The 27,433-nt window shown below is 42.9% G+C and overlaps 1 protein-coding gene across 1 annotated transcript; it reads left to right on the forward strand.

Annotated features, from left to right (window-relative positions):
- On the forward strand, nt 1-27,433 carry CAPN9 (calpain 9; the record flags this gene model as incomplete). The annotated part of the gene is made up of 20 exons (XM_082048889.1): nt 1-213; nt 5,214-5,283; nt 5,744-5,862; nt 6,470-6,603; nt 7,193-7,361; nt 8,923-9,006; nt 9,260-9,345; nt 11,153-11,230; nt 15,324-15,484; nt 16,183-16,340; nt 16,984-17,192; nt 17,841-17,877; nt 19,291-19,371; nt 19,885-19,942; nt 20,509-20,573; nt 22,908-22,976; nt 24,380-24,458; nt 25,116-25,232; nt 26,230-26,288; nt 27,110-27,433. The coding sequence occupies 20 exons, from the start codon at nt 1-3 to the stop codon at nt 27,134-27,136; spliced, it is 2,073 nt and encodes a 690-aa protein (XP_081905015.1). The 3' UTR covers nt 27,137-27,433.

A 27,433-nucleotide genomic window follows, 5' to 3' on the forward strand; every position in this document is an offset into this window, starting at 1 on the left:
ATGCCCCACCTGTACCAGGACTCGAAGCCGAGGCCACCGGCACTGCCTGAGGCTGCACGGGCCACCCAGGGCTCGGGGAAGTCCTATGAGGAGCTGAAGCGGGAGTGTCTGCGCAAGGGGGTTCTCTTCGAGGACCCTGACTTCCCTGCCTGCAGCTCCTCTCTCTTCTTTAGTGAAAAGCCACCTATTCCCTTCATCTGGAAGAGGCCCGGGGTGAGTATGTGTTGCATTCTTTCCTTTCATCCTGCCAAAAGTCAGATGCTGCTGTGATTTGGGATTGCACCAAACCCACGGCACATTCAGAGAGGCGAAGTGTGGGAGGAAACCCTTCCCACCTCCAGGGCAGTGCGAGGTTGGGATGTCGTCTACAAAGGGCTCAAGCTATGGGACGAGAGCGCTGGAAGGCTTCATCCCATTTTTCAGTTGTAGCTCATTGTATAGCCACGCTTTATGCATGTGTATTTAGGTACATGCATAAACAACTTGCAATCAGCCTTCTCTCTTACATTACTGCCAAACAAAAGCAATTTTAAGATGAAAATAAGAGGACATGCAAGGATTTAAGAGTAAAATACATTATAATTACATTCTAACTACAGAAAAGTCAAGTGTTGTTAGTGTAGGAAATTAATAATTAAGGTTAAACTTTAAAAATTTAAATCTTTTAACTTCCGGAGTATGAGCCTCTTATACTTGCATACTCGCTTCAATCATGAAGGCGACCAAGAGATGATGAATACATGCCATGGTTACTGGGCCGTTCAGTAGTAGCCAAGGGCTTGATGAGTATCTCTTAATTCATCTTGAATAACAATCATTAATAACACAGTGAGAGCCTGAAGCTTCACTAGTCACATGCCCTCAGATCACAAATGCAACATTACTGCAGGGTCCTTCTCCCCATATAACTCTGTAACTAATAGCCACAGAAAATTTGTGTCTACATTTCATTGCTTTGCTAATGACTGACATTTATTCTCTTGCTTCATAGTCTGAAAGCTTCTTCTTTAGTAGAAAACTTTCCTTTGGCAACTCTGATACCAAAGGGAGAAAAATAACAAAATAAGCTTAAAGAAGTGTTTAAATTTTGGCTTAACTTAATCCACAATGATAGGCATTCAAATGCCTCAGCATCTGATAGTTAACATAATGCCACTACAGAGCATTAAAGCTATTACTCCTGGACAATGTTCAGCTATGAAAAAACAGGAGATCCCTACACATGGTAAGTGCAGCTTCTGCAGGCACTGCTGTCTTGCCTTGCCTACCTGTGCCACACAAGCCAGGTGGGCTGTGGGGCTGCCCCCCAGCACAGGATGGAGCCATGGGGCTGAGATGCTTTTGCAGTGGTGACTCTGGAGTGCTGTGGGGCATCAAAAATATACGTTCTGACACTAATCAGAAATAACAGCTTTTGGCCAGCCATTAGGTGCTAGTTTGTATTTTTTTCCCATTTGGAGCTTTAGAGTAGCCAGACTTCACTGTAAAAACATGACCAGTATCAGCTGAGAGCTTCTGTGTCTTTGTGCACTGTACCCAGGGACAGCAGAAAGTGGTCCCTCTGTTGAAGTTGTCACAATCCTCATCAGGATCTTTGTACGCTGAACTGGAAACATTTCCAGGATGAGCAAGTTACATGAAACAGGATCTGCCTTTATGCTCCAATTCCCACCATGCAAAACAGTGAACTTCTGTGAGCTGAACAGTGAGAAATAAAGCTCAGGGGAGGCTGAGAGGATGTGTAAGGACGGGGTTTTAGTTACGCTCTTCTCTGGCTCCTCAGCATTTAAGCTAATCAGTTTCATCTCTGATATCTACCGGGAACAGCAGCAAAATATGGACATCGTAACACCATTTTGAGTTAACATGTTTTACTCTGCAAGTGGGATATAGGCTTGGAGCAGGTTCATTGCTCAGCTGGTGAAGTCGTGGTGACGGTGAGGGTGGCACGAGAGCACGGCTCCTCTGTAGGGTATCGGTGTTCAAACTGCTTTTCACAGAGGCTGGTTTTCACTGCCTCTCCTACCAGTGTTTTACAGCACCTTGGATGAACTGCAGCACAATACATGCAGGTAGTTGCAGAGACAAATAATGTTTGTCTTCAGATTCACACCCTGTTAGAGTTTAATCTTTAGTAATGAAAGTAGCGAAGGCTCTCTTATTATTTTGACATGCATATATGTGCATGTATACATATTTGTACACAGCGTGAACAAGACCCTCAGCTAGCCCTGATCTTTAAATCTCCCACTGTAATCAGTGAGATACATGGATCTGCACCAAAAGAATATCTGGCTTTCTACAGAAATCTTAAGTACTCTAAGATTCAAAAAGATATTTAGTGATTTTGTGTAGCAATCTCTTTACATTACGAATTGAACCTTTGAAACTGTACCTTTTTAAAATTTTAGAATAATCTGAAGAATAAAAGACATTCTCATTGTATTTCCCCTTTTTCCTTCCCTTCCCTCTATTCTTTCTTAATTTATATTTAAATTCAGCTGTCAGGATAAATTTAACAGCTCAGTGTCTAGGCAAGTTAGATATATAATTTGAAGAATGAAGAAAAAAAAAAGGTGTTTCACCTATACCAAATGAGTCAGTAGTCTACAGGAGGAAGTAAGACAGAAATTCTCAAATTCTCCTAATATGAACAGCCACTGGCAACCAGTGTGACAGGTACCGTATGCTGGAACTAGGCAGAGAAATGCGATCACAGAGATAAGGCCACCTCAACAGCCTCACCCTCAGCCTTTCTTAGGTCTCCATGTACCCCCTTTACCAATGCAAGATAGAGTTGCAGGGGACGCAATTTGTTTTCCTTTGAGTCTAAAGAAACACAGGTTTGATGTAGCATCAGGGGAGCCATGGGTCAACTTGTTTCATCTCAGTGAGGATTGCATGTCCCTACTTACAGGCAATGTCCTTGTGCAGGAGAATTCTTCGATTACTATATGCTGTGAATGCAAGATCCATCCAGGGTTTTGCCGAAAGCCCTGATACACCTTGCCTGGGGGCAACAAAACTTGTGAGAGATCTGGAGCACAAGTCTGATGAGAGCTGTTTAGCCTGGAGAAAAGGAGGCTGAGGGGAGACCTTATCGCTGTCTATAACTATCTGGAAGTAGGTTGTAGCATGGAGAATGTTGGCCTCTTCTCCCAAGCAGCAAGTGATAGGACAAGAGGAAATGACCTCAGGTTGCACCAGGGGAGGTTTAGATTGGATATTAGGAAAAAATTATTCACGGAAAGGGTTGTCAGGCATTGGAACAGGCTGCCCAGGGAAGTGGTAGAGTCATCAGTCCTGAAGGTGTTTTAAAAGACTTATAGACGAGGTTCTTAGGGACATGGTGTAGTGCCAGGGTTAGGTTATAATTGGACTCAATGATCTTTAGGATCTCTTCCAACCAAAATGATTCTATGATTCTGTGATTCTATGATTACACCATCCAGCCTGAAAATCCCTTTAAAATTAATATTATTTTTACAACATCCACTCAAAAACTGTAGAGTGTCATTTTCTTTTGTGTAACAGAGAATGTGGCTCAAGTCCAGTCAAAATCCTTTCAAGTCCTTCTTATTGATTTTTTAAATTATGTATTGTTTGCTTTAGACATAGGAGATGGGAGAAAATATTTTTCCACATCAGTTATAGAGCTGTGTAGCAAGCAATGAGCCATGAATCTAATGTTCAGACCCATGTCAGTGGAAAGGTTTTTCATCTCATCCCTTGCTAACACAAAGTTTCTTGGTAACAGTTAAATACAGCTTTTGCCATGAGAATTATGTTCCCTGAGAGCAGTGATGCTGAAACAAGGCGTGCTATTAAAGATCAGCTATTTTATCAGCTGATGTTATCTTTATGTCTAAAGAAAATGACCTGCATTTTTTATTGCTCGCACCCAGTCCCCACGAGACTGGGTGTATTTAACAAGCAGGCGGGCCAGGTAAGGAGGAGCTGATGTTTGATTTCCCTTTGTTCCAAGCACTGGGGACACGAGGTGCCGTGGTACCTCCTCCCCGGGGCACCTGTGGCTGAGGCATGGCCAGGCTGCCACCTCCTCCCCAGCAAAGGCAAACAAAAAGTATGCAAACCAGCTTCCTCCTGAATATTGCCTCTGCAGGGTGAGCTTCACATGAGCAGTGTGGGTTCAGTGGGGACCGTGTCCTGCCTCCTGCGGTGGCCGACAGCAGATGCTTCAGCAATGAGTGCAGGAAGCTCAACAAAACTGCCATTATCCCGCCCTGATGGCCTCACAAAATATAGTGATACAAACCAAAAGCAGCACAGTTTCCTTCTAGGCAAATGCAGGCATTAAATAATTGGATGTGTTCATCCATTTTTCCCCATTTTAATATATCTTTTTAAGTTTTTGCTGTTTATGTAGGGTCTGCTTCATGCAATAAGATATCAGGGCAGACTGATTAACTACAGGCATATTCCTCTACTAATATATTAGATACCCGTTTCCTACCTTTTCTATTCAGTTCAATAAATTGCATTCAATTTACAGTTCAAGGGAAAGGAGTGAAAAGAAGGGAAAACCTACCACAATTATTGGTTTACCACTGTAATTTTTCTGTCTAGCTGTGGTGCTAGTAATTGAACTAAAACAATCAAATGAATGCTTGAAAATTGCTTTAATGCCACCCATTCCTCTGACATCTGAGCACACAAGGGTGGGTAGTGTTAGCTTCTCCTGAAAACTAACTCAGTAAAACAAACAAGGCTGCAGTCTACCTTTATTGTTTGCTTACTTGAGCAGGAAATGGTCTCATGGTTGTCAGACACTGTATGTTCCAGGTATTACCTACAGACAAATAAAGGGCTTAATAGTGCATTTAAAGGTAAATTGCCCGTTTTAGTTTTTTCCAGCCGTTGGGAAAAAGAAAACAAACAAACAACTTTAGCCAGGGTTGTCTCCTAATATCATTGAGATTCTGGATGAGGATGTGCTAGGATATTTTAAAAATTGCCTACAGATGAATAAAGAATGCCAGACTCTCATTAGCAGCCAACTAATTATGAAAAAATGAGGATAGTTGATTTTTTAATTGCTCTACATTATAACTAATTAGCAAAGCTTCCCCACCTAGTTTTTGATAATACAGTTCACGTGGCACACACCTTGTCATGTGTCTGGGCTCAGAGTGATGGTGATACTTTCCTGGCACATTCTAATTAATTTCTGCATCTCTCTCCCACTTTCCCAGGACATTGTCAAAGACCCCAAGTTTATCCTTGGAGGAGCCACAAGAACTGACATTTGCCAGGGGGACCTTGGTGAGTGATTCCCCCTGGGTGGACCCATTCATGCCTACACCCCACGCGGAGCAGCAGGAATATCCCTACGTGCAAGGAGATGTTGTCCCTGCTGAGCTGGCAGGAGCAGTGAAGCTGAGGGCGGTGCCCATGCTCACCTTGCCCACAGCCACCTCTTTGGTAGCACACTTCCATCCATGCCAGGGATCATCCTGGTGCAATGGGATTCAAGATCAGGGCAGCACCGCCACATGAGGGTACTGTGAACCCAGGGAGCCTTTTGTCCACCAGCACCTCCAAACTGCAGCACAGTGTGCCCTGGCCAGGCAGGGACACGCTTCCTGGAGACGCACCAGCTGTCTTTCAGATTTCAAGAGGGGTAGCAGCTAACTGCCATAACATCTCTTCTGGCCTCTACACCAGCTTCTTCTCCTCCTGAAGGGAAGAAAATTAGTTTTTTTACCTCCTTCTCAATTCACAGGTGACTGTTGGCTATTAGCAGCCATAGCTTCTCTTACACTGAATGAAAAAACGCTAGCAAGAGTGGTGCCACTGGATCAAAATTTTGGGCCAGATTATGCTGGAATATTTCACTTCCAGGTAAGATGCACTTTTGACATACCATGAACACATTTCTGAGAAGCTCGTCATTACACGTCATGGTCTATTTTGCAGTGGGCTTGCTGGTTATTGCAGAAGAGACACTGAAAAAACAGCTTACACTGTTGTTCGTGTTTTGAGGAACAACCTAGAGGGCTATGTCAGCTTCCCACAGGCACACACATAACCACTTCTGCTCTGTGAGGACATATGTGGCTTTAGAAATCATTTCACATTTTCCCAAGCACAAAAGTCCCACTTAGGATGTAAGGCCTTAAAGGAGCTGGACCAGGATCTGTAATCCATGTATGTCTTAAAGGTGTCTTGAACCACATGGTAACCAATTCTGTAGCTACATGAGTGACATTGTCCAGACAAGGAGCTACAATACAGCTCTACATTTTTAATCTTAGTCTTTTCTTAAGATATACTGTGCTTCCTTCAGAGCAGCTTCTCATGGTACAGTGGGAAAGAATGATTGACACATGACTTCTAATCAAGCCTGTGATAGTCACTAACTTACTATTAGAAGTGCTGGGACAACAGAGTCCTACCCTCAGGAAATGACATGCTGTCAGCAAACTCATGCCACATCCTTTCTAAATAGTTTTGGCAGCACAACGAGTGGCTGGATGTTGTGATTGATGACCGATTACCCACCTTCAACGGCCGGCTGGTTTTCCTGCACTCAGCTGAACACAATGAATTCTGGAGTGCTTTACTAGAGAAAGCCTATGCCAAGTAAGTCTCATTGCACATACATGATTTGCTATTTGTACATACATTATTCACAATGTGTACATACATTATTCACAACTCAAGTGAGCAGCTTCTATCCAGTATTTTTTGTTGTTTGTGGTGGGGTTTTTTGCATTTGCTGCTGCCCTGATCTAAAGATGTTATGTCCAGCTTCCAGCACATTGCTAGATACAACCCTAGCTGATAGCAACAGAGTTGGATCAAAGCCTGAATCCTGCCATTTGTGTCTCTGCTGAGACCTCAATTAATGATTCTGGCTAACTGTGTATTTTAAAATAATTCAGCAGGTAGCAAGCTACTGACAGGCAGTGATATTCAGTCCTTGCCAACCTGACAACTGGCACTAAAGAAGGAAAAGCCCCAGGCTTTGAGGATACGGAGAAATTAATGAATTAAAAATGCAATTAAAAAGGAAAGCAGAATGATCCAAATATATCCTGGGTGCATTCTGGAATGCTTCTTTTGAGTTCAGTTCCATTGCTGCAATTTCACACACATGTGAGAAAGTTATCGAACATGGGTATCTTCAAAGTTTTGAAAGGATGTCTCATGGTCAGCATGTGTTTTCCAGGCTGAACGGCAGCTACGAGGCTCTGAAAGGAGGCAGTACAATAGAAGCCATGGAGGATTTCACAGGGGGCGTAGGAGAAATTTATGAGGTCAAAAAGGCTCCTGACAATTTCTATGAAATCCTAGAGAAAGCTCTGAAAAGGTGCTCAATGGTGGGCTGCTCTATTGATGTAAGTAAGAAACAGGGTCTGAATTTTTCAATTTAGTTTTGTGGTTTCTGTGTTAAAAACCCTACTTTTTAAGACTGGTTAAATGAATGACAAGCAGATGGGTATGCACTTAACTCTGCAAATAATAGCTGTGAACTAATAGATATGTAATATCAATGTAGTCCTTAGTACACTTGCTTAAAAGAAAAGAAAAAGATTCACCACTTGCAGCAGGTGATGGCCACTGTATTTAAGGCAAAAATGACACAAATATGAGCACTCAGTGAGAGTGAATTGATTTCCTGGCTTATTTGGTCACTTAACATTAAAATTTACCATAGCTTTTGAGGACTTACTGGTTCCAGAGACTAGAACGTTGATTTTTTTTCAGCACAGAATTCTGTAACACCATCTGTGGGGACTTGAGGGACTCAAGACAATTTTCAGAATCAGTGTGTTTGTAAACAAGGGCTGGGGCTCAGAGTATGTCAGGTTTTTCCCTCCAGTGACTGAAACCTCCACCTTTCCCAGAGAAAATGTTGCCAGTGGGTAGCACCTGCACAGGTTACTTACACTGCTCTGCCAGTGTGTCTGATCCAGGGTGAAAGGAGCTGCCCATGTACCCTTGGCTTTCTGGTGAAAAAATGCTTGAGCTGCTCAAAAGAAAGAGTGAAATCCCTGTTGCTGTTCCTTGTTCACTGTGCTCAGTGGGAAAGTTGGTTCAGGAACAGAAGTGTGTCAGGTTTCTCCAGCAGCATGAGCAGCTGGGGAAAAAGGTTTCAGAGCAAATGAAAAATCCCACCAAGCACAAAAATGTTTCATTTCCCTTTCAGGCAGTTTGTAACAAAAGCAAAAGAATTGCCCAGGCTGGGGTAGAAGGTGGGAGGCTTTTGTGTGCCCTCTACTCAAGAGACCGATTGTTGAACATTTGGCCAGGCTGAAGGAGACCTGTTGTCTAAAACCTATTGCCTGCCTGACTACAAGCAGGGCTTTTCCACAAGCTCTCTCTTTTACTCAAGACTGTACCCTCAACTTTGGGTTCAGTGTTTTCTGATTTGAGCTTCCCATTCTCTCCTGATGAAGCTTTGCTGCTGGCAAAGACTAATTAAGTATTTATTAAACTAGAGAGAGAATGTGATACTCAGCTGACTGATGGGACCCTTCACTGCTATCACTACTTCAGCAATGTCTTCTAACAAGAAATGAAACAATATCAACATCCGATCTCAGTCTGAGAGTACCTTTTCCCATTTGAATGGCTCCCATTTCACATTTGAATGGCAGTTTAGATTGAGATCCTGGAAATGTAAATGATGTTAATACAAAATCACAGGAGCAAAGAAGGTATTTCAGCCTGGAAACACTTTATTTTCCCTCTGAGTGAGCAATGCTAAAAAAAAAATCCTTTCCTCAAGGGGCACAATTGCACCATCACTGTCTGCATCAGGCAGAAATACAAGTTCCTTGTTCATAGTACTGGTTATCCACTGACCTCCCACCTGATGCTTGGAAAGGACCAGGTGGCACCACTTGTGATCTCTCTCTGAAGAGGGAGATTAACATTTTTTTCCCCATATTTCAGACCAGCAGTGCTGCCGAGTCAGAAGCCAGAACCCCCTTTGGCCTTATAAAGGGCCATGCTTACTCCATGACTGGCATTGATGAGGTATGTTCAGCAGCACAGGCAAGGAGAGACCAGGGGAAAAGATAAGGGAGGGTCCCCCAACCTCAGGTGATGTGGGGAGTTATCCTGGGGAAGTTACCCAAATTCTCACCCATCCTTCCCTCCTACATCTCCTGTCACAGTCCATACCTATTGCCCAGCTGTTACAGCAGCTTGCCCAGCCTTTGCAACCTGGAGAAGACCTGCTTCCCAGCTACTGACACTTGGTATTTTCTCTATTTTGCTTCTTCCCCAGGTGCGCTATCGAGGACAGAAAGTGCAGCTCATAAGGATAAGGAATCCTTGGGGACAGGTCGAGTGGAATGGCCCTTGGAGTGACAAGTATGTGTTCTGTCCTATATGCGCTGGCCTTGCAAAGGTCAAATCCCAGCTACTGCTCCACAGCTTCCTGCAGGCCCACCTATTCTGCAGAACACTAAATCAAGGGTTTACACACGCATAACAGTGTTAACTGCCGTACTAGACCTCACCCTTGGTATTTTCAAAGCTGCTCAATTAAGGGGACAATGTCAAGGTTATTTAGCCCCCAAAATCTAGCATTAGCAAAAATCATTCATTAATATAAATGGGCTAAGTTAATTTTAAGACACTCCCAATTGGAAAAATTATCAGTTTGTTGTTTTTTAAATTTTTCTGCAAGCCTCTTGCTGTATGTAGTACTTGTAACACAGCACCCATTCTTTGTCCTACTTCAGATAAGCTCAAAACAAATATTATATTACCCCCTCTAAGTAGCTTATGAGTGTCTAGTTGCATTTACTCTTCCGGGTTTCTGAACATATCAGGAACGGGCAGTAACCTTGCAGGTTATATATGACCATTAGATGAGACCCTCTTCATATTATATACACCAAAGTTGTGGAAGGACACAAAAACACATCAGGATTGGTTTGAAAATCAGTCTGCTTTTACTACCAAAGGAAGGTAATGCAGTGCAAAAAAAATACAAAAAGAAAAAACTGTATAGTAAAAAACAACACTATGTTTCCCCCCAACCTATACTTTTAAATATATATATTTGCATATATGCATGGCTTCATTTTTTGTTTCACTTTCTTCTACTAAGCTTTTCTTATTCACACAGATATAGAGCCATAACATGGCTGGCCCTTTAAAATTGCTGAGACACATAGTCATCTGTAGGATCACTTTGAATGTCCCTGTCCTTAACATGACATAGAAATAAATGAAATATTTCCATGTCACCTGGGATCCTTTATTATCTTGAAAAAGAAAAATGTGGATAATTGGCATTTATAATGAATGATTAAATCTAAAAAAAAATAGAGAGTTTAAGATTAGGACAGGCATCTGGCAATTCAGGCTGCTTATTGAGAAGGCTGTCTTTGCAAAGCAGAGCTCTGGTGGTGCTCTTGGGAGGTTCTCTGTAGTTCAAGATACAGAGGGACTTGCAGGTCGATACAGGAATCTGTATTAACATTTTGCAGTGGTTGCTGGAATTAAAAACTGTGTCTGCTAGTTCATGTTTATTGTGTCAGATTGGAAATGCAGTAGAGCATTTCCAGTTTTAACAAAAAGCTTTAGCAGGTTTTTGTTTGGTTATCACCTACTACAGCCAGAACTGTTAGGGTGAATGAAAAGAAGGCAAAGACTTTACCTGCAACCCCAGTTACTTCAGCAAATCTCTCTGTACAGGCCAAGGATCCTGTTTGGTTCCCATTGACTCAATTTTGGAGAAATGTCTGGCCCTAAATTACTGACAAACCTAAGAGAGGAGATGGTGCTACAGATGAAAAACAGATTTAAGGAAGGATGTGATCTACTGAAATCTTGAGGTTTACTGGTAGGCCTATTATACCCAGCCTCAACGCATGACAGCAATCCCAGCTCTGAGTGCGTGGAATATGTCACGCAGGACTGTTGTGGAGAAGCTTTGAGATCTTTGGCCCCGTCCTGCTTCCAGCTACATTAGTTGGGTCTCTGCTACCACGTGGAGTGACAGCAGGGTTCAGGAAACATCCTAAAGGCATTTGTGTTTGTGTGTGCTGCTCAGATAAAACACATCTGGAAGAAGAACAGCCTGCTGCTGTGTCCAGCCAGTCATTCTGAGCCACAGAAAATTAATTGCCACATACTCGTAGTAAAGCTTGGGTTTGTTCTCTTGCAGGTCTCCGGAATGGCGTTTGGTCAGCCCATCGGAGCAGAAACGCCTATCTCAGGCAGCACTGGACGATGGAGAGTTCTGGTAAGCCACAGGACATTGCAGTGTGTGTCTCCACTCAGAAATCAAGGTGCAAGTGGGCAAAATGAGTGATAAAGGAGAAATCTCTGAGTGAGGAAATGTTTGGTTTCCTCCTAGGACAGTTCAGGCAGAACGCTCACTTGGTTTTCTGTGTTTTTTTTGTGTGTACACGTCTATTTTAATAACAAAAAACTTTTTAAAAGTCAGCTCAGTTAATGACATTAGCATATTTCAAATACTGTGTGTCTGCCATGAATGTAACACCCTTTAAATCCTCACCATGAGCAAAGGCAGGCTTGGCAGAAGGGAGCATTGTATTGCACTCTATCACCCATAAAATGCCTTCAGGGTTGATGCTAGGAATACACTGGAAGGGAAGGGAGCCCTGAGAAGCAACACTACATGTTACAGAAAGTAAAAGAACACCAAGATATGTGTGAAATGATGGAAAGGTTTAAGAAAAGATCAAATAAAAAAAAAAAGTGGTGGAGATTGCTTTTGAAGTGTGAAGCGTTCTTCCTGCCAAATTCACGATCTCAGACAGAGCAGATGGCTGACTTGCACATGTTTCCCCCCCATATCAGCCATGCTATGTGCTACTGACAATGTGTGTGGTCACATTTTCTAGGGCCAGATGCTCACATCTTTTGCACAGAGGTAAATGTAGAGTAGTATGCTGTGGAGTTATTCCAGATTTTTCCTGCAAGTTAAACCAAAATTCACTTTTAGGCCTGAAAAGTGATTTGAAATAGACAATGTAGCATGTTAGGTCACATAAAAAGATTTGTTCCAAACTTTGATACCTCTGGGGGGATGTAGGTCCAGCGGCTGATCCAGTACTTTGGTATTTTTACATAGGATATTTTGAGTTATTTTGCTATTGACATTGCAAGTGCATTAGGGCATTTCCAGTTTTTCCAAAAAGCTTTTGTGGTTTGGGTTTTTTTGTCTCTTTTTGACCTGGTGACATCTGGAGCTTATGGGGTAAATGAAAAGGAGACAAACTCTTGACCTGGAACCCAAGGTACTCAAGCAAGTCTCTCAGGGCAGGGCATGACTTAAAGCCTGACTGTGTAATGGAGATATACAAGTGTGCAAGTAGTCATCAAATGAGGTATGACATTCATGAAAAAGTCAACTGTCCAGCAGACCTAAGCTGATAGCTAAATAAGCCCTCAGAAGGCAAATAAAAATTAATGAGGTTGAGCATATCCAGACAAATGTTGGCCTTCCTCATCCAGCATCTCAGCCATTCAGAGCAGAAAGAAAAGCCACTGGGTCTGAAATTTTTGCTGAAGGACTTAAGTGGACAAAAATCATATGCAGAAGATACAAAATGCTTCCAAAACCAGACAGGCAAGTTTGATACCAGCTAAACCCAGTCCATTAGATTTACTTTTCTTAATGCTTTTTGGCTAGTGTGCATTTCCCTAAGAAGTGTTTGCCCCTTTGCCCCCTCTAAGCCACACCTTGACAGTTTCCCCATCAGGCTTCATATACAGACTGCACGAGCAATGAATGTGATGTATCCCTAAAGACATTAACATGATCAGATGAGGGAAGAGTTGAACATAGCTCCTACCCTCCAGCTTTCAGTTTGCTCCTACTGTGGTACTTGCTGATGCATTTTAGCTGAGGAGATGGAGACTGAGCTGTATTCCTGCTTCTGCAGCTGAGGACTTTCAAGTGGTCTGTTCACCACTCCGGTGGTGATTTGGCTTGCCTCCCTGGAAAACTGGGGTAATCTTTATGAGGTGCTTTGAAACCTGCTGCTAGAAATAGTGAGTAGTGAAGTAACTAGGGCCTCAAGAGTTCAAAATGTGTTCTCTGTGACACACATTATCTTCAGGCTTAGCAAATAACATAAGGTGCCACGGGGCTTTTCTCCTGTTCACCATAACTGGTTTCTACTGAAGTAGAATTAATAGTAAGTTTTACAGTCAGCCAGCTCTTTGTACATAGTTTTTAAATGTGTCTGGAAGCTGAAAAGGAGCCCAGAAAACCTACTATGGTCTCATGAACAACTTCTGTAACTGTGCTGCGGGTTTTGGACCCAGCTTATTCCATGTGCTGACTGCACACAGAGCAATGGTCATTTCTCCAAACCAGGCTCATTTCTATCAAATGAAGGAAAAGAGGAAGAAAAAGAAATGTATCTGTTTATTTTCATGTATTGTGTTAAGTTTCATCCTAGGTGGAACAGGAAGGCTAGGGGAAACAGTAGTGCAGGGAGGGAAATTAGGTCAAAAACTACAGAACAGTTAAAGCAAAGTAAGTGTCATGTCACCCTAGTCCCTTCCCTCCTAAAATAAGAGGGTCAGACTCTTCTCTTGCCTTCACCAGTACAAATCCAGGACAGCCCTAGGGCAGTCAGAACAGATGTTGGCTCTTAGGAGCCAAATCTGATCTGTAAAGTGCAACTTCTTCATCTGCATTGCAGCACATCTCCAAAGAGCCCAAAATTTCATGGTGTGGCCAGGAAACTGAGCCACTTAAAGACAGATTTTGCTATGCTGCCTCTGTTCCCATGTACTGAGCATCAAAGTGAGAATTAGCAGTGCCTAGGGCTAACAGTATGTGGGAAGAGCCAACAAAGAGGAGGACAGAGCTCAGGAAAGCGAACGCTGCTGTTTCTTCACACACTAAAACCAAGTTGTAAAATGGCCCATGGAAAGTGTAAATTAACACCACCACAGATATCTGTTTCTTATGCAGCTGAAAAATGGAGCTAGCTGTCTCCAGTGAGCTACAGGCTAGTCCCAGAGGGCTAGCTGGGTCCTATCTGCTGCTAATGCAGATAAATGTGTTGTCTCCGAGAGCTTTTACTCTCCTGCCACTCCATTTTGTTGTGGCATGTCAGCCACTGGAGGAAAAAGATACAGAAGTTCATGTTAGAGAGGAGATAGTCATTCAGAGCAGAGGACACATCTGGATGCTAAATTGCCTTCAGGAAGGTCTAACACCTCTGCCCTTTTACAGAGGGAGGTTCAGCCTACTGAGGCTACCCTCAGTTTTACGGCATTTGAACATCCTGTCCTTGCAGTGCCCACTATCAAAGCTCCTGCCAAAAATCTTCCCTGCTTTGTTCCCTTTGCCCAGGGCTGCACGCCATGGCCACATGGATGCCTGGCTCTGGCTGTCCCTTGTCTTGGCTCTTTGCTCAGTCCTGAACACCAGCTTCCTTGGCCAGCAGGTCTGTTGGTATCTTTTTGCCCTTTTACTTGCTAGATAATATCACATAGTTTATCTGCCTCTCAGCATGCTGAGCAGGCTGTGTTGAACCAGCCCAGCCCAGCAACAAAAAAATACCCGTATTGTGGCACTTGCTTCCTTCTTCTCATGGCCTTCTTCTCATATGTGTTCACCTTGGGCATAAAATAGATGTAGTTCAATCTACATGACAGAGTAGCAGGCAGCTGTGTTCATACTACCTTCAAGGGCAGATTGGAGCTGTTACTGAAGTCCAAGCACATGTTTGTCCCTCATGTTTGGTGTATGTTTTTGCTAGGACAAGGTCCCAAGCACCCATAAAGGAAGGGAGGGTGAACAGCTTGAGCCCAGGCACCTTAGCAGAGACCAAAATATGACTTTAACTGCAGTGCAGACAGGCTAGACACACCATGGCTTGGCTAATACATCACCATGTTTCCCCTGTAGTACTGTCATGCTGGTGTTGACCAGACAGCTGATTTGTAGGCAGATTTGTCTCCTGCACAGATGACTGCCATCCTTTGGCTCTCCAGCAACATAGAGGTGAAATACCTCTTTCCACAGTAGGTTTTGTGCAAGCGTTACTTCTTTGCACCTTATACTCCAATGTAACTGAATAAAATCAATGGAGTTATTGAGTAAAAAGAAAAGTGTAAAAAATCTCAGAATTAGACCCAGACAATGGGGCTCCCTGTGGTTTACACCACAGTGAGCAAGAGCTAGTTTCTCCCCTGTTGTACCTCAGCATATCTCCATGGTCACTGAAGCTATGGAGATCCACACAAGCTGGAGATCTGGTCCTGGGACAGTGGCAAGTAAGTACTTCTGCAGGGCATCTGTCACTGAAGTGAATGACTGACTGTTCCTTCCCATGTCTTTTACTCAGGATGAAATTTGAAGACTTCAAAGTGCATTTTGACAAGGTTGAGATCTGCAACCTGACTCCAGATGCCCTGGAAGACAGCACTGCCCACAAATGGGAGGTGACCATCCACCAAGGAAGCTGGGTACGGGGATCCACTGCAGGAGGATGCAGGAATTTTCTAGGTAAATACATACTGCTTTGAAAATGAGAAGGAGGCACTGAAGTCCTTACCCACCCTCTCCTGTTACCCTATAGCCAGAATTGTGGGTGCAGGCCAGGCCAGCTAAGTCTCAGCTAGCAGGAACCAACCAAAGGGACAAAAGTTCATATGGTTCCACTTGAGATTTGGCAGTAAAAGAGCTGCTTTCTTTGCTCTCAAGTTCGTTGGATCTGATTTTCCTCTAATTTACAGTTGCACGAGCAGGACTAGCTCAAATAAAAGTCACCTGAACTGCAGCAGTAACGGTAAAATGAGACAAAAGTCCAGCTCAGCCAGCATGTTTATGTGGCTCTGAAGTAGCACATGGATCTGAACTGTGTTACTCCAGACTGGCACCAGCACTATGGGATCATTGTAGCTAGGTACTTTTAAGAAAATCCCATCTGACAACTTTATTTAAACCATAGTAACTTAATAAAATATCAGGCCTAAAATCTTTCCTATACCTAGTTCCATGAAGGACTTTGGGATTTGGCTTATTTTCTGCAGAACTTAGTGGAAAGAAGCATGACCATGACAGCTAATGGAAAAACTAAATTTGAGCAAAACCTCAGCTTAAATGTCTTTTTTGTCCTTTTTTTTTTTTTTTTTTTTAGTAGTTGTAATGGTGGTATTATTATCCCAAGGCAAGAAACTCTCTGGTGTTCTTTACATTGGCAGAGACTTTCTGGACAAATCCACAAATCAAGCTGCATTTGACAGAGAAAGACGATGGGCAAGATGACTGCACATTCATAGCAGCACTGATGCAAAAGGATCGCCGTAAACTCAAGAAGTTTGGTGCTGAAATGCTAACCATCGGCTACTCTATTTATGAGGTACTCTATGCTTTTACAGCACGCAGCAACCACACTATCAGTATCAGCATCTTTCTCTGGTTTTGTACCCCTGCCAGTCATCACATATTTTTAAGGCCCATGCTTTTAAAATAATTTTCTCAGTTACACCAAGGCCCATCGAGAATTTTGACTTGGTTGGGTTGAAGTCCTCTCAGAGGAGGATTTAGGAGTCCCTGTGTGGCCATGGGTTCCCAGGACAGACTCCTCGGCCCCATGATTCTGTCATCCCTTGCCTGGCTCCCGGGGATGAGATGTTGATCCTTTTGACCCTCTTGGGGCTCATCACACACAGAGGTGCCTGTCCATGAGTGATGCTGGGCGTGGCAAATCTGTTGTCACCACTCTGTGACACCCTATCTGGGATGGTGATATTTAATGGCAGGGAATGTTTAAGCGGGAAGTCAATGTTCCAGTGTCCTCTTAGATTGCCTTCTGGGTGGGAAACATTGCCATCAAGTGGGAGCTAGGTTGCTGCAAGCATCCAGGTGAAGAGATGAGATTCAGGGTCACAGCCAGGGGACAAGCTTATGCCGAGCAAGGTTTGACTGCATGATTGGGAAAGGGGCAAGCATGGCCCAGCACACCACGGCCAGTGCAGCACTGCTTTCATTTCCACCCTTAGAGCCCCAGCAGAGATGGACACCTCGGCAAAGACTTCTTCAGGTACCACCCCTCCAAGGCCAGGAGCAAAACCTACATTAATTTAAGGGAAGTATCCAACCGATTCAAGCTGCCACCAGGCGATTACATTCTTATTCCGACCACGTTTGAGCCGCACCAAGAGGCAGATTTCTGCCTGAGGATTTTCTCCGAGAAGAAGGCCATCACTGAGTAAGTCAGCAGTCAGTCCCAGGCCCTTCACTGCTCACCCACATGTGGGGTCAGTGGCTCCCTGGGAGGATCTGGCTGTGGGATATTCAGCGTTATGGCAGAGCCCTAGCATAGGAATTGCCTAGTTTTTCTGGTTTGGGTTGGGTTTTTTTTGCATTTGACCATTTTCACTAAACCTGACTTTTTTTGGAGACGAGTTTAGGAGGTGGGGAAAGAGGGCTTGCCATGGGGAATCCTCTGGAAGCTTGGCAAAGAAGAGTTGCTAGCTGCTTGATAATGTCCAGTTGTCACCTGTGACTGCATCAGTGTTTGTTTCCTCTCAAAGTTTGTCCAAATGACAATTTTATATTTTAAAAGGGGTATTGAGGAAAAAGTGTGTGCACAATGAATAAAGACCGAGATTAATTCTACAGCAGACAGCATGTACAGCTGTGCCCTCCCTGAGTCCTGATTAAAGTCTGTTTTAAGGGCTTATGCCAAAATTTAAACTGCAAAAATTGGATTGTCTGATGAATTTTACCTAAACTTAACCTGTTCAGTAAAAAGTGCAGTTTTATCATTCACCTCTGGAAAATATAATGAGCAAGTTTCCACCCCAAGCAGATGTTGAATATCTTCAGATACCAAATGAGGTTTTGTTTTCTCCAGGGATCTAGATGAAAACGTTGCCATTGATCTCCCTGAGGTAAGTCTACAGAGTTAAAACAGCAAGAGAATAGCTCAGCAGAAGCCGATACATGCTGCTTTTACTGTCTTTGGCTAAAACACATTCATTTCACAGGAATGTTACACAATTGCCAGCTTTGTGTATGTGACTGAAATAGTCAGTTCTGCTGAATATGGTAAAAGAGCTGTAACAATCAAAATTATAATCGTTATGCTTCTGCATCCACTTCAAGGCAGTCAGCATCAGCCAGCAGCGGAGGCGGGTATCAGCTGCCGCGGGTGTGCTGAAAGATCACCTGTTAACATCAGGGAGGCACACGGCCATTCACATCTTCTAAAATTCTATTTGTTATGAAAAAACAAAAGGCAAGAGAATGTCCACATACCTACATGCATTTTGCATACAAATATCCTTATTTTACTTATCAATACCTGCAGGATTTGGGAGAGAATGCTTGATACACACATGTGCCTACTGAAACGATTACATTACTTTTGTTTCTGAATGGCCTGGTCTGCCTGCTGAGCATTATTTGCAGTTGAGTCTGAGTCAGCTCCTGTTTAAGTGTATCCCTGCAAATAAGCTGTTGATTGTGGTGTGCCTTCCCATGGAAACAAGCTAAGCCAAGATCTCTTGTGTCCCTGTTTAGTAAACTCTCCTACAGGGACCAGCTAACAAGTGTGTCTTCATTTCTGGGATCTGAGGGCCATGATCAGTAGCAAAGTAAATCTGTCCACCTGTCCCAGTACCACTAAGGGGCTGCATCCAAACCTGAGCAGAAAGAAGTGAGGCAACCATGTTTTACCTTCTGCAGGTAGAGAAAACAAACCTGACTCTTTGCTTCCTGTGCCATTGCCTTCTTTTTCCCCATTTTTTGGTCACAAGAACTCCTCCCTCTTTACATGGTCACCCCAACTATGGCAGTGTCTCTACAGTGCAGCATCTCTCTGCTCATCAGTGTAGACTGAAGCCTGGAATCCACACCCCTGCAGCTGGCTGAAAGTGCTTCCAAGGCTCAGGATGGCTCTGGGTAATGTGACAAAGTGCAGCTGACTCTGGTTCTTGCTCTCAAGAAGGGCAAGAGGTCCCTGGATGATGCCACTAGAAATCGCTCAGTGGAGCTGTCGTTGTTCAAGGACTGGGGAAGCAGAGTGGTGCAGGGGAGGTGTTTTCCAGGATGGGTGCTTTTGGTTTTGAGATAGCCAAGGCAATGGCACACTACGCAACCGCCCAGGTGAGGAAATGAGGGGTGAAAATCCCCTTGGGCAGCTATTATAGATGGTTGGTAGGCCTCCAGTCTAGCAATGCTCAGGAGCATGTGCACCCTTATTTTAAGATGTACTATGGTCCCCTGATGCACAGAGGGGCTGTGTGCAGGAGAAATGTCATGTTTTACAATTCTTATAATAACTTGTGTGGTTGATGTTGCAGCCTCCAAGCCCAACCCCAAGCTCACAGGAAACTGAAGAAGAAAAGCAGTTCCGGGCACTGTTTGAGCAGATTGCAGGAAAGGTGAGTTCAAAACCTTTGTGGGTCATAGCAAGATGTAGAAAGAGGGGAGACGATTCTACTCCCACGCAGGGCTGGGTGAAATGAAAATGTTGGATTTGGGGAGGGGTATACTTAGTTGTAGTGTGTTGTTTGGGCACCAGATGTCACCATGCATTATGTCTAGATGGAGAAAGGTGTGGTCCCTGGTGAGCAAGCAGGAGAACCAAAGATAGAACTCAACGTCTGAGAGAGCCTACCTAGTTCGGTGTCCAGCTGCAGTTTATTTTTCTTTGAATCAATGGTTCCTGCTTGAGATCTCCTTCAGACAGCCTTATGCACAGCAGTGCTCTTCTATTTTGCCAGCCCTTTAGTTTTTAGCCTTTTCTGGGTTTTGTATGGTTCTCTTTTCCTGAGTTGCAATAAAGTACATATGGGTGATGTTTGTGTTTTCTGAGGTTTTGGTATGTCTGTTTACAGAAGCAGTTGAGTAACAGATGCTGCACTTTTTTTTTTTTTTTTTTTTTTTTACTTTAGGACATGGAGGTATCTGCAGAAGAACTTGAATATGTTCTCAATGCTGTATTAAAAAAAAGTAAGTGCTGAGAGCCTTTAAGTTAAGGACTGTAAAGAACTTCATAAAAGCTGCCATTAAATTCACTCACAGATATAGAAAAATAAAGGCTGTATTACAACTCCTGCCTGGTGTTCTCCAGCCAACCAAGGCAGAAGCAGGAAACCATCTGGTCCATGATCTAACCACGAGCTTGCCCTGCCTCCAGCATGAGGCCCACTCTCCATTGCACTGCTGCTCTGCTGTGGAGTGATGAGCACTGGGCTGGGACTTGTAAGACCTGGGCATAGTCCATGACCCTGCTACAGACCCGTTGTACAACGGGAGACCTGTCACTCTCCATACCTCATATCCTGATTTATTAAACAAGGACAGTATTTCCTGCCATGTCTTCAGTAAATACCTCCTCTGTCTGGGCTACAACTTCTCTATAGTGAGGACAGTCTTAATGTTCCGGTGCACAGGTCCTCCCACAATGAAGACTAAGAGCCAGCTGTCTCTGCTTATGAAATCCTATTTTCTATTTTCAGCTTATAAAAGGTAGACTTGCCCAATGACTTTTTTTCTTATTATTGTCCTTTTTCCAGCTAAGAACATAAAATTCAAGAACTTAAGTATAATTTCATGCCGAAATATAATTTCTCTTATGGATGTATCCTTTCAAATAAATGCTTGTGGGGCTAAATGAATACTGAGTATAATTGTCCATAGCATTGCCTGTCATAGAAAGCAGAGATGGATGTGGTAATGACATGGCAGAACACTACCCAAAGAAATTTTAAAAATTACATGAAAGTTGTGAATTATGTGAATCTAGAAATTTAGGGTTAGGAGCTTCAAGACAGATGATTTTCTACTGCAGACTTAGAGGAAGATGCTTTATTGCTGAGCACTTGTAAAAGTAAATCTCAAATTTACTCACAAAGGACCTAGAAAAGATAACTTAAGAAAATTCTGTTGTCTAGAGGGTTAAATTCATCAGAGTTGTGCATGCAAGCAATGGGTCAGAAATTAAGAATCAGCAGGGTGCTGAAAATTACTGGTATCAAAGCTGTGGGTTTTTTTCACGATCAGACAAAAAGCTGGAAAATCTGGTCCTTCAGCTAGGTCCTGGAACTCCAGGAAGCAGACTTGTGGGCGAGAGTTGCCTGTCCAAATTTAGGCATTTGTGGTGTAGGTGTCTACATCTAAGCTAGCTTTCCAGACTTCCTTTGTAGACAGCAAAAGGATGGTGTAATTATGCTTGTTCTGGATGTGCCTAACTGTGAGGGGTGCTAAATGACTGCTCAGACATTAGGTGAGATGAATCACAGCACTGGTACTTCCCCACCAAATTGGTCATTTGCAATGTTGTGGTGCCTGTTCAGTTTGCTTAGCATGGCTTCTCCTCAGGTAGAATTGTTTTTTACAGCACCCTTCCCTGACAGACATTTTGTTACATGTGAGACAAAAGAGATACAGTCCTGATAAGGCAAGTATCTAATATTTCATTTATGTCTTGCTTGTTCAGCCAAGTTCCTATCTTTTGCTTTTATTACTTCAGTCCATGACAGAGGTAACATCCTCTCAAATATTTCAGAAAACCCAAAGAGACAAAACTTTATCCTGCTAAAGCTATGTCCATAATATTAAAATTCAGTGTAGATCAGTCAGCTCATTGCATCTGCAATGAGAAACAGAGGACCAGCCCTGAATTTCCTCCCTTAAAAACCAAGCTTCAGTAGGGAGCTCGTCCATGTTCACATCTCATCCTTACATGGTATTGGGACAGAGCCAGAGTCTGCACTCAACCCAGGAGCATGGCACCAGTCCTACGTTTACTATTTAGGATATAACTAAATAGTTTCCATGATTTGCAATGCTTCCAAGCAAATCTGCATAGTTTTGAATAAACGGGAAGACATCTCTTCAACTGCTTTGGAGGCACAAGCAATGCAGACATAATCATCCTACTCTAATCATGGTATTTGGAGCACACATGGAGGAGAAAATTATACGAATGCAAACTCGAGTCAACGCTGGCCAAGTCCTCTCCATACCATATGCCACCAGTTTCCTGGCTACAGTGACCATGTGCCAGTGTGGACGGAGGAGAGAGTTCTACATGACCTCAGGAATAAGAACCTGGTTGGGTAAAAAGACTAACATTTTACAGGAGTGGTAATGTCCTTGAGATCTGTGGGTGCCCTCAATAATGTCACCAGTTTAGATGCTTAAATAACAGCAGGCATTAGCTAGACCCTGCTTGGCATATTTTGACCTTTGTGAATGCTTGCTGAGCTAGTGTCCATCTGAGCAAGGGCTTTGTCCTGACAAGTAACATGGGAAAGGGAAGGGGGAATGGATGGAAAGGGCCCATTCCTTATTTAGCATTTTGGAGCAAGTGCCCCGTCCTTGCAAGCGAGCTGTGCTTGAGCAACATTTGTAATTCAGTAAAATAAGTATCAAGACCCTCACACTTCAGGCAGAGGGAAGGCCAGGCATATCTAATGACTGCCTCTCAGAACTGCTATGCAGACATTTTTTTCAGACCATAAGGACCAGATTTTGTCAGCCTCACCACACAACTACCATTAATTTTTGGCTGAGCCATTGCAACAGAGCCTGGTCTCTATAGCACATTGGTTAACTTAGTCCTTCAAGTAGCAATTTGTTTTAATCAGGTAACTTAATTCTCTCAATCATTTATATCCCATTCACATCCAAAGCTGTTCTTGTCTCAGAACAATCTGTCTTTCTCCTGTGGAGCCTGCATTGCTCAGCTGTGTTTTTATACCACATAATGTTCCCTAAGTATCACAGCCACAGCCACGACTGTAGCTGCTGGAGCTGCACCTCCACCTCCTCAGAAATCCCAGTATCGGTTTCAGTGGCACCATTGACTTTCCAGGCAATATGTTTTCTGCTTAAAGGAACAGTGCACATAAATTCAGACAGAATTTGGACATTTGTATAACAAATCCTTTTCCTTAATTCAGATTACCAGACCAGTGGCAACGGGAAACTGGAATTTAATGAGTTCACAGTATTCTGGGAAAAAATGAAGAAATGGATAGTAGGTGACATTATTAGTTGTATTTGTTTCTCCATTTTGTTAGCTATTTCCTGCATAGTTTATTATGTATGCACAGACAAAAATGGAGACAGGAGTGTTTACAAGCCACAAAGTTAAACTCAAACCAAATGTTTTAAAAGTACGGGGGCTTGTTTTGGATGGTCAGAGACATTCTCAGTTTTCCATGATGCTAAACCATAATGGTTTTCTGGAACTAACAGAGATTTTTTGTAAGCAAATCAACTATGTTTGGGATAAAGAATGCAATGGGCACTAATAAGCAAGCCAATCAAAATGAAACTTAAGGAGTTTCCATTACTGCTCTTGTACAGAAGAAAGTGATGATTCATGACTAGTAGGAAACAATAATTTCCTAAGTCACTGCATTTCCCTTATTGATCTCTCAGGAGTCAACTGTACTGAAGTCTGGAAAGTGTTGATTCTAATTTTAAACATATTTCCCTGCCACTGTGCATGGCAGTAAGAATAAGCAGGCTTGCAGAATCAGGCCACAGGCTGAACATTCAAATAAAGACATCATAATTGTTTCCTCATGGTCATTAGTAGTTTTTTTCTGAATTCATGCTTCACCCAAGCATTCAAAGTATGCAGTTCTCTGCCTCTTGTCTAGCCCATCAGAAATAGCAAACACTTTTTCTGGGTACTAATGCCACATCTCTTTTAACAAAAGATGTATTGTTTTTTAACAAGAGAGCTTGAGAAATCCTTGTATCCTGTAGGGAGATTCGCACATATATTTGCTGGAAAATTTTAAGCCGAATGTGACAACAGCTCTAAATAACTCATATTCCAAGGGAGAGACGTATTTGTTGTCTCATTAAAAGGATGGAATTTAGCTCCAACTTAACAATTATTTAATATTTAGTTCAAAATTGAAACCATTTGTACCAGTTCTCTTAGTTGTACCATGAGTGTGGCTCTTTAGATCTTTTATACCTAGAAGCAAATGAGTAAGTGATGATCTTAACTTCATGTTAAACAAATTGTCTCTAGCCTTCAGAATTATCAAGACAAACACAAAAAGAGATTAAAAGAGTGCCTCAGTTAAGAGGCAAAAGGCAAAGATCAACACGTCTTTCCCAGATAAAACAACTTTAAAAAAAATCATGGAATATTTTATGAAGACCAACCCACTAATTTTGAATGTTTGGGTTTGGCAGAACTTGTTTAAGTTTCACAACAATCTATTCATATGACAGAGAACTGGGACCCAGATTTGCTTCTCAGTTACAAAATCAGACTGGATCTAGACTAAAGTCTTGTCAGCTTGCTTAAACACTTACGCCACGCAGTTAGAGATAAATGCCTTGCCTTGCTATGCCATGTCTGTGCTCCCTTTCATATGCAAATACAGAACTTTCAATGTATTCCTTTCATAACAGAATATCTTTCTTCAATTTGACTTTGATAAATCGGGCTCTATGTCCTCCTATGAGCTTCGCAGCGCTCTTAAAGCCGCAGGTAAGACAAGTATCGCATTTTTATCTGGGAAGCCTGTCAGGCAGAGCAGCTGTGGGTGAAGACACCTGCAACCAATCATGCAGGCTGGGTGACCCTGAACAGGGAGGAGGACTAAAACCCAGAGAGGACCAGGACACCTAGAGGGTACACTGAGTGGACTCATTTTGCCCCAGGTACCCCCAACCCCGCAGGGCAATCAGTCAGAGCAACTTTACATTTCTGCTGAGCTCTGTTAAACTCAGCAGCCCTGCATATATGTGGGGTTAGACCCTGAAGCAAACCACTTCAGAGCCCATCTCCACTTAAGGTCAGAGGAGCTGTGAGTAAGCTGTTTGTTATGAAAAGCAGTCAGTGTATTTCAGCACAAATTATTTTTACTAAAGTAGCTAGTTTTGCAGAAATCTCTCCAAATTTCAAGTAGATGAAATGGTCCCTCATGCATCAAAAAGTGCATGGACCAGAAACTACAGTGACTGCAAAATTTCTTGTTCAGTGTTTGTTATTCCTTGCAAGTTTAAAGAACTTTGTGGTCAGATCACTTTCTGGATGAATGTGTGCCATTTAACTGCTTTTCAAGATTAGCTAGTAGAGATTTGCAGATTCCTCCCTGGCCTAAAAGGCTGCTCACTTTTCCTTTGTGTGTGTGTCTTTGGGAAGGATACCAACTCAACAACTATCTGCTGCAACTGATTGTCCTCCGATACTCTGATGAACACTTCCAGATTGAATTTGATGATTTTCTGAACTGCTTAATTCGCTTAGAGAATGCAAGTCGTAAGTACCTTCTTCCTCTGGAATTTCTTCCCTTTTGAAAAAAAAAATGTTCCATTTTTGGCTGCCATTGAGTGTATTGCACAGTATCTGAGATCAAGTGTGTACATGGCTAACAGAAAGGAGCTGTGTTTAGCATTTGCTTTTAGGATGGCTCTTCTCCTGTAAAGTGAAAAATGTTCTGCTGCTAATGGAAAATTTCCCCATGTGAATAGAGCCTGCTTCAGAAACCCTGCAACAACATAGAAGGCATGTGAAGAATGCTGGCAATGTCCATGTTATAGCTTTTCTTGTGGCTCACCCATGAGCTTAATTTGGGATCACAGAAGTTCAAGGTTCAAATATAGCTTGTGCCTCATGCAAAGAGATTATTAGCATGCATTTAGGCAGGTATCTCCTGTACCTTTTATGTAACTTGTCCATTTTTGGCTGAAGATATGGTTCCCTGTTCATGGAGGCACTCTAGGTCTCAGTTCATCCATGCACAGGTTCTTTCTCATGCCTGAACAGAAGCAGTAGAGAGAGAAGTAAAATAGCTGGATAAATGCTGAAGTGATCATTAGTGTTGCTCTAAACTTGAACTAAATTCAACTTGCTGTATGAGAAGAAAATCAACTTTCTTGAGTTATATTTTTCATTTTGTTCTTCTCTTTACTTTCTAGTTTGATCTATAGCAATAGAAGTATTGACCTATTGAGAGAGAAAAAATAAATAAGAGATAAAAAGAAATGCAGATTGCTTGGCTTCATTTCAGAGTTTCATCCTGAAGTGAGACTTGCACAAAGCCCTTAAGTCAGCAAGACTTTTCCTCTTGCAACAACTGCATTTTGTCAGAGCAGCTACAACCACTAAGCAATCCCGAGTGATCCGCCTTTGCACCAGGCCCTCCCTCTCCTTGGCACGGCCACCCATCATAGTGGGATGGGGAGTTCATGTGTGAATATGAATGAGGTTTGTTTGAGGTTTATTTACAGTGCTGGTGTCCTGTTTTTTATTTCAGGAGTATTCCAAGCACTGAGTGTGAAAAGCAAGGACTTCATTAACCTGAATATAGGCGAGGTATGAGCACAGCTTCATAAACACTGATAAAATGATGGGGCTTCTCCAGAGCTTTGTCCTCTTCTATGAACCCAAGTATTTCTGCCTGACACTTCAGTTGACATCCATGTCTGTGAGACCGCAGGGGGCATCTGCCATGAGTTTCAGCAGGGCCGGAATATTACAGCAAATGCACTGATTACATCTCCTCCATGTTATTTCCTTCCTTCCTTGCCCTGTGACATATTGACAGCTTCCCATCACCCCTTCTAGATTCTCTGCCTTTTCCTTCCTTGGGTACTGGCTCTCGATGGGGGAAAGGGAGGGAAGCAGATGAGGACAGAGGGTCTTTCACTCTCTTTGAATGGCCCAGAAGCTCACATCAGCCTCTCCTGTGCATGTCCATCATCTGCTTCTCCCACTGTCAGCACGGTCTTCTTATTTTCTTGTGCTCTCTTTGCCTCCCTGTTGCACACATGGGCTGTTCCTCATTTTACACCAATCCAAAACTTCCTGGAGTAAGGCACAATGAATCCCCCAGCAAAAAAAACATGGGAGCCTGTGTGGACTGCTGGGATGCAATCAAAATCACTGCCATTATTGGCCCCTAGTGCTTGGAGACCTCTGCCTCTGTTCGTCCAAACACAGAAGTAAATGCTGGCTGAGGTGTCTCCTTAGTGACAGCACATAAGCCTGGTGAGCAAAGGTCTTTTTCCCTGCATGGAATCAATTCAGAGCAAGGCACTGCTTTTGAACACCTCTCTTCCATTTGGGGGAAGGGAAGGGGAGGGGGAAGGTCCTGAAATGATTTATTGTAAAGTTGATCTTTCTTCCAATATTAGTTCATCAACCTGGCAATGAACATTTGAAGAAACCTGACATGTATACTGGGATTTCATTGTGACATCGCTGCTGAGACTTCTTCAACAGCTGAGGTCCTCTTCACATTTACCAGGATCTGTCATGCAGAGGAGCACACATGCTGTCTACCTTTTCCGGTCTCTAGCCCTGTTATGTTGATGAGTACAATAGTCAGATTGCATTTTGTTTTTATTTCTGGTAAAGCCTGATACTGGATTTGTTACTGTGAGAGGCATTTGGATGGGGCACACATGCCTCAAGCAGGTTGAAATGTGTGTCCCTGAGTGACCACAGGCTTTTATGAA

This window comes from Streptopelia decaocto (genome assembly GCF_964273445.1).
Source record: "Streptopelia decaocto genome assembly, chromosome: 3".
NCBI lineage: Eukaryota > Metazoa > Chordata > Aves > Columbiformes > Columbidae > Streptopelia > Streptopelia decaocto.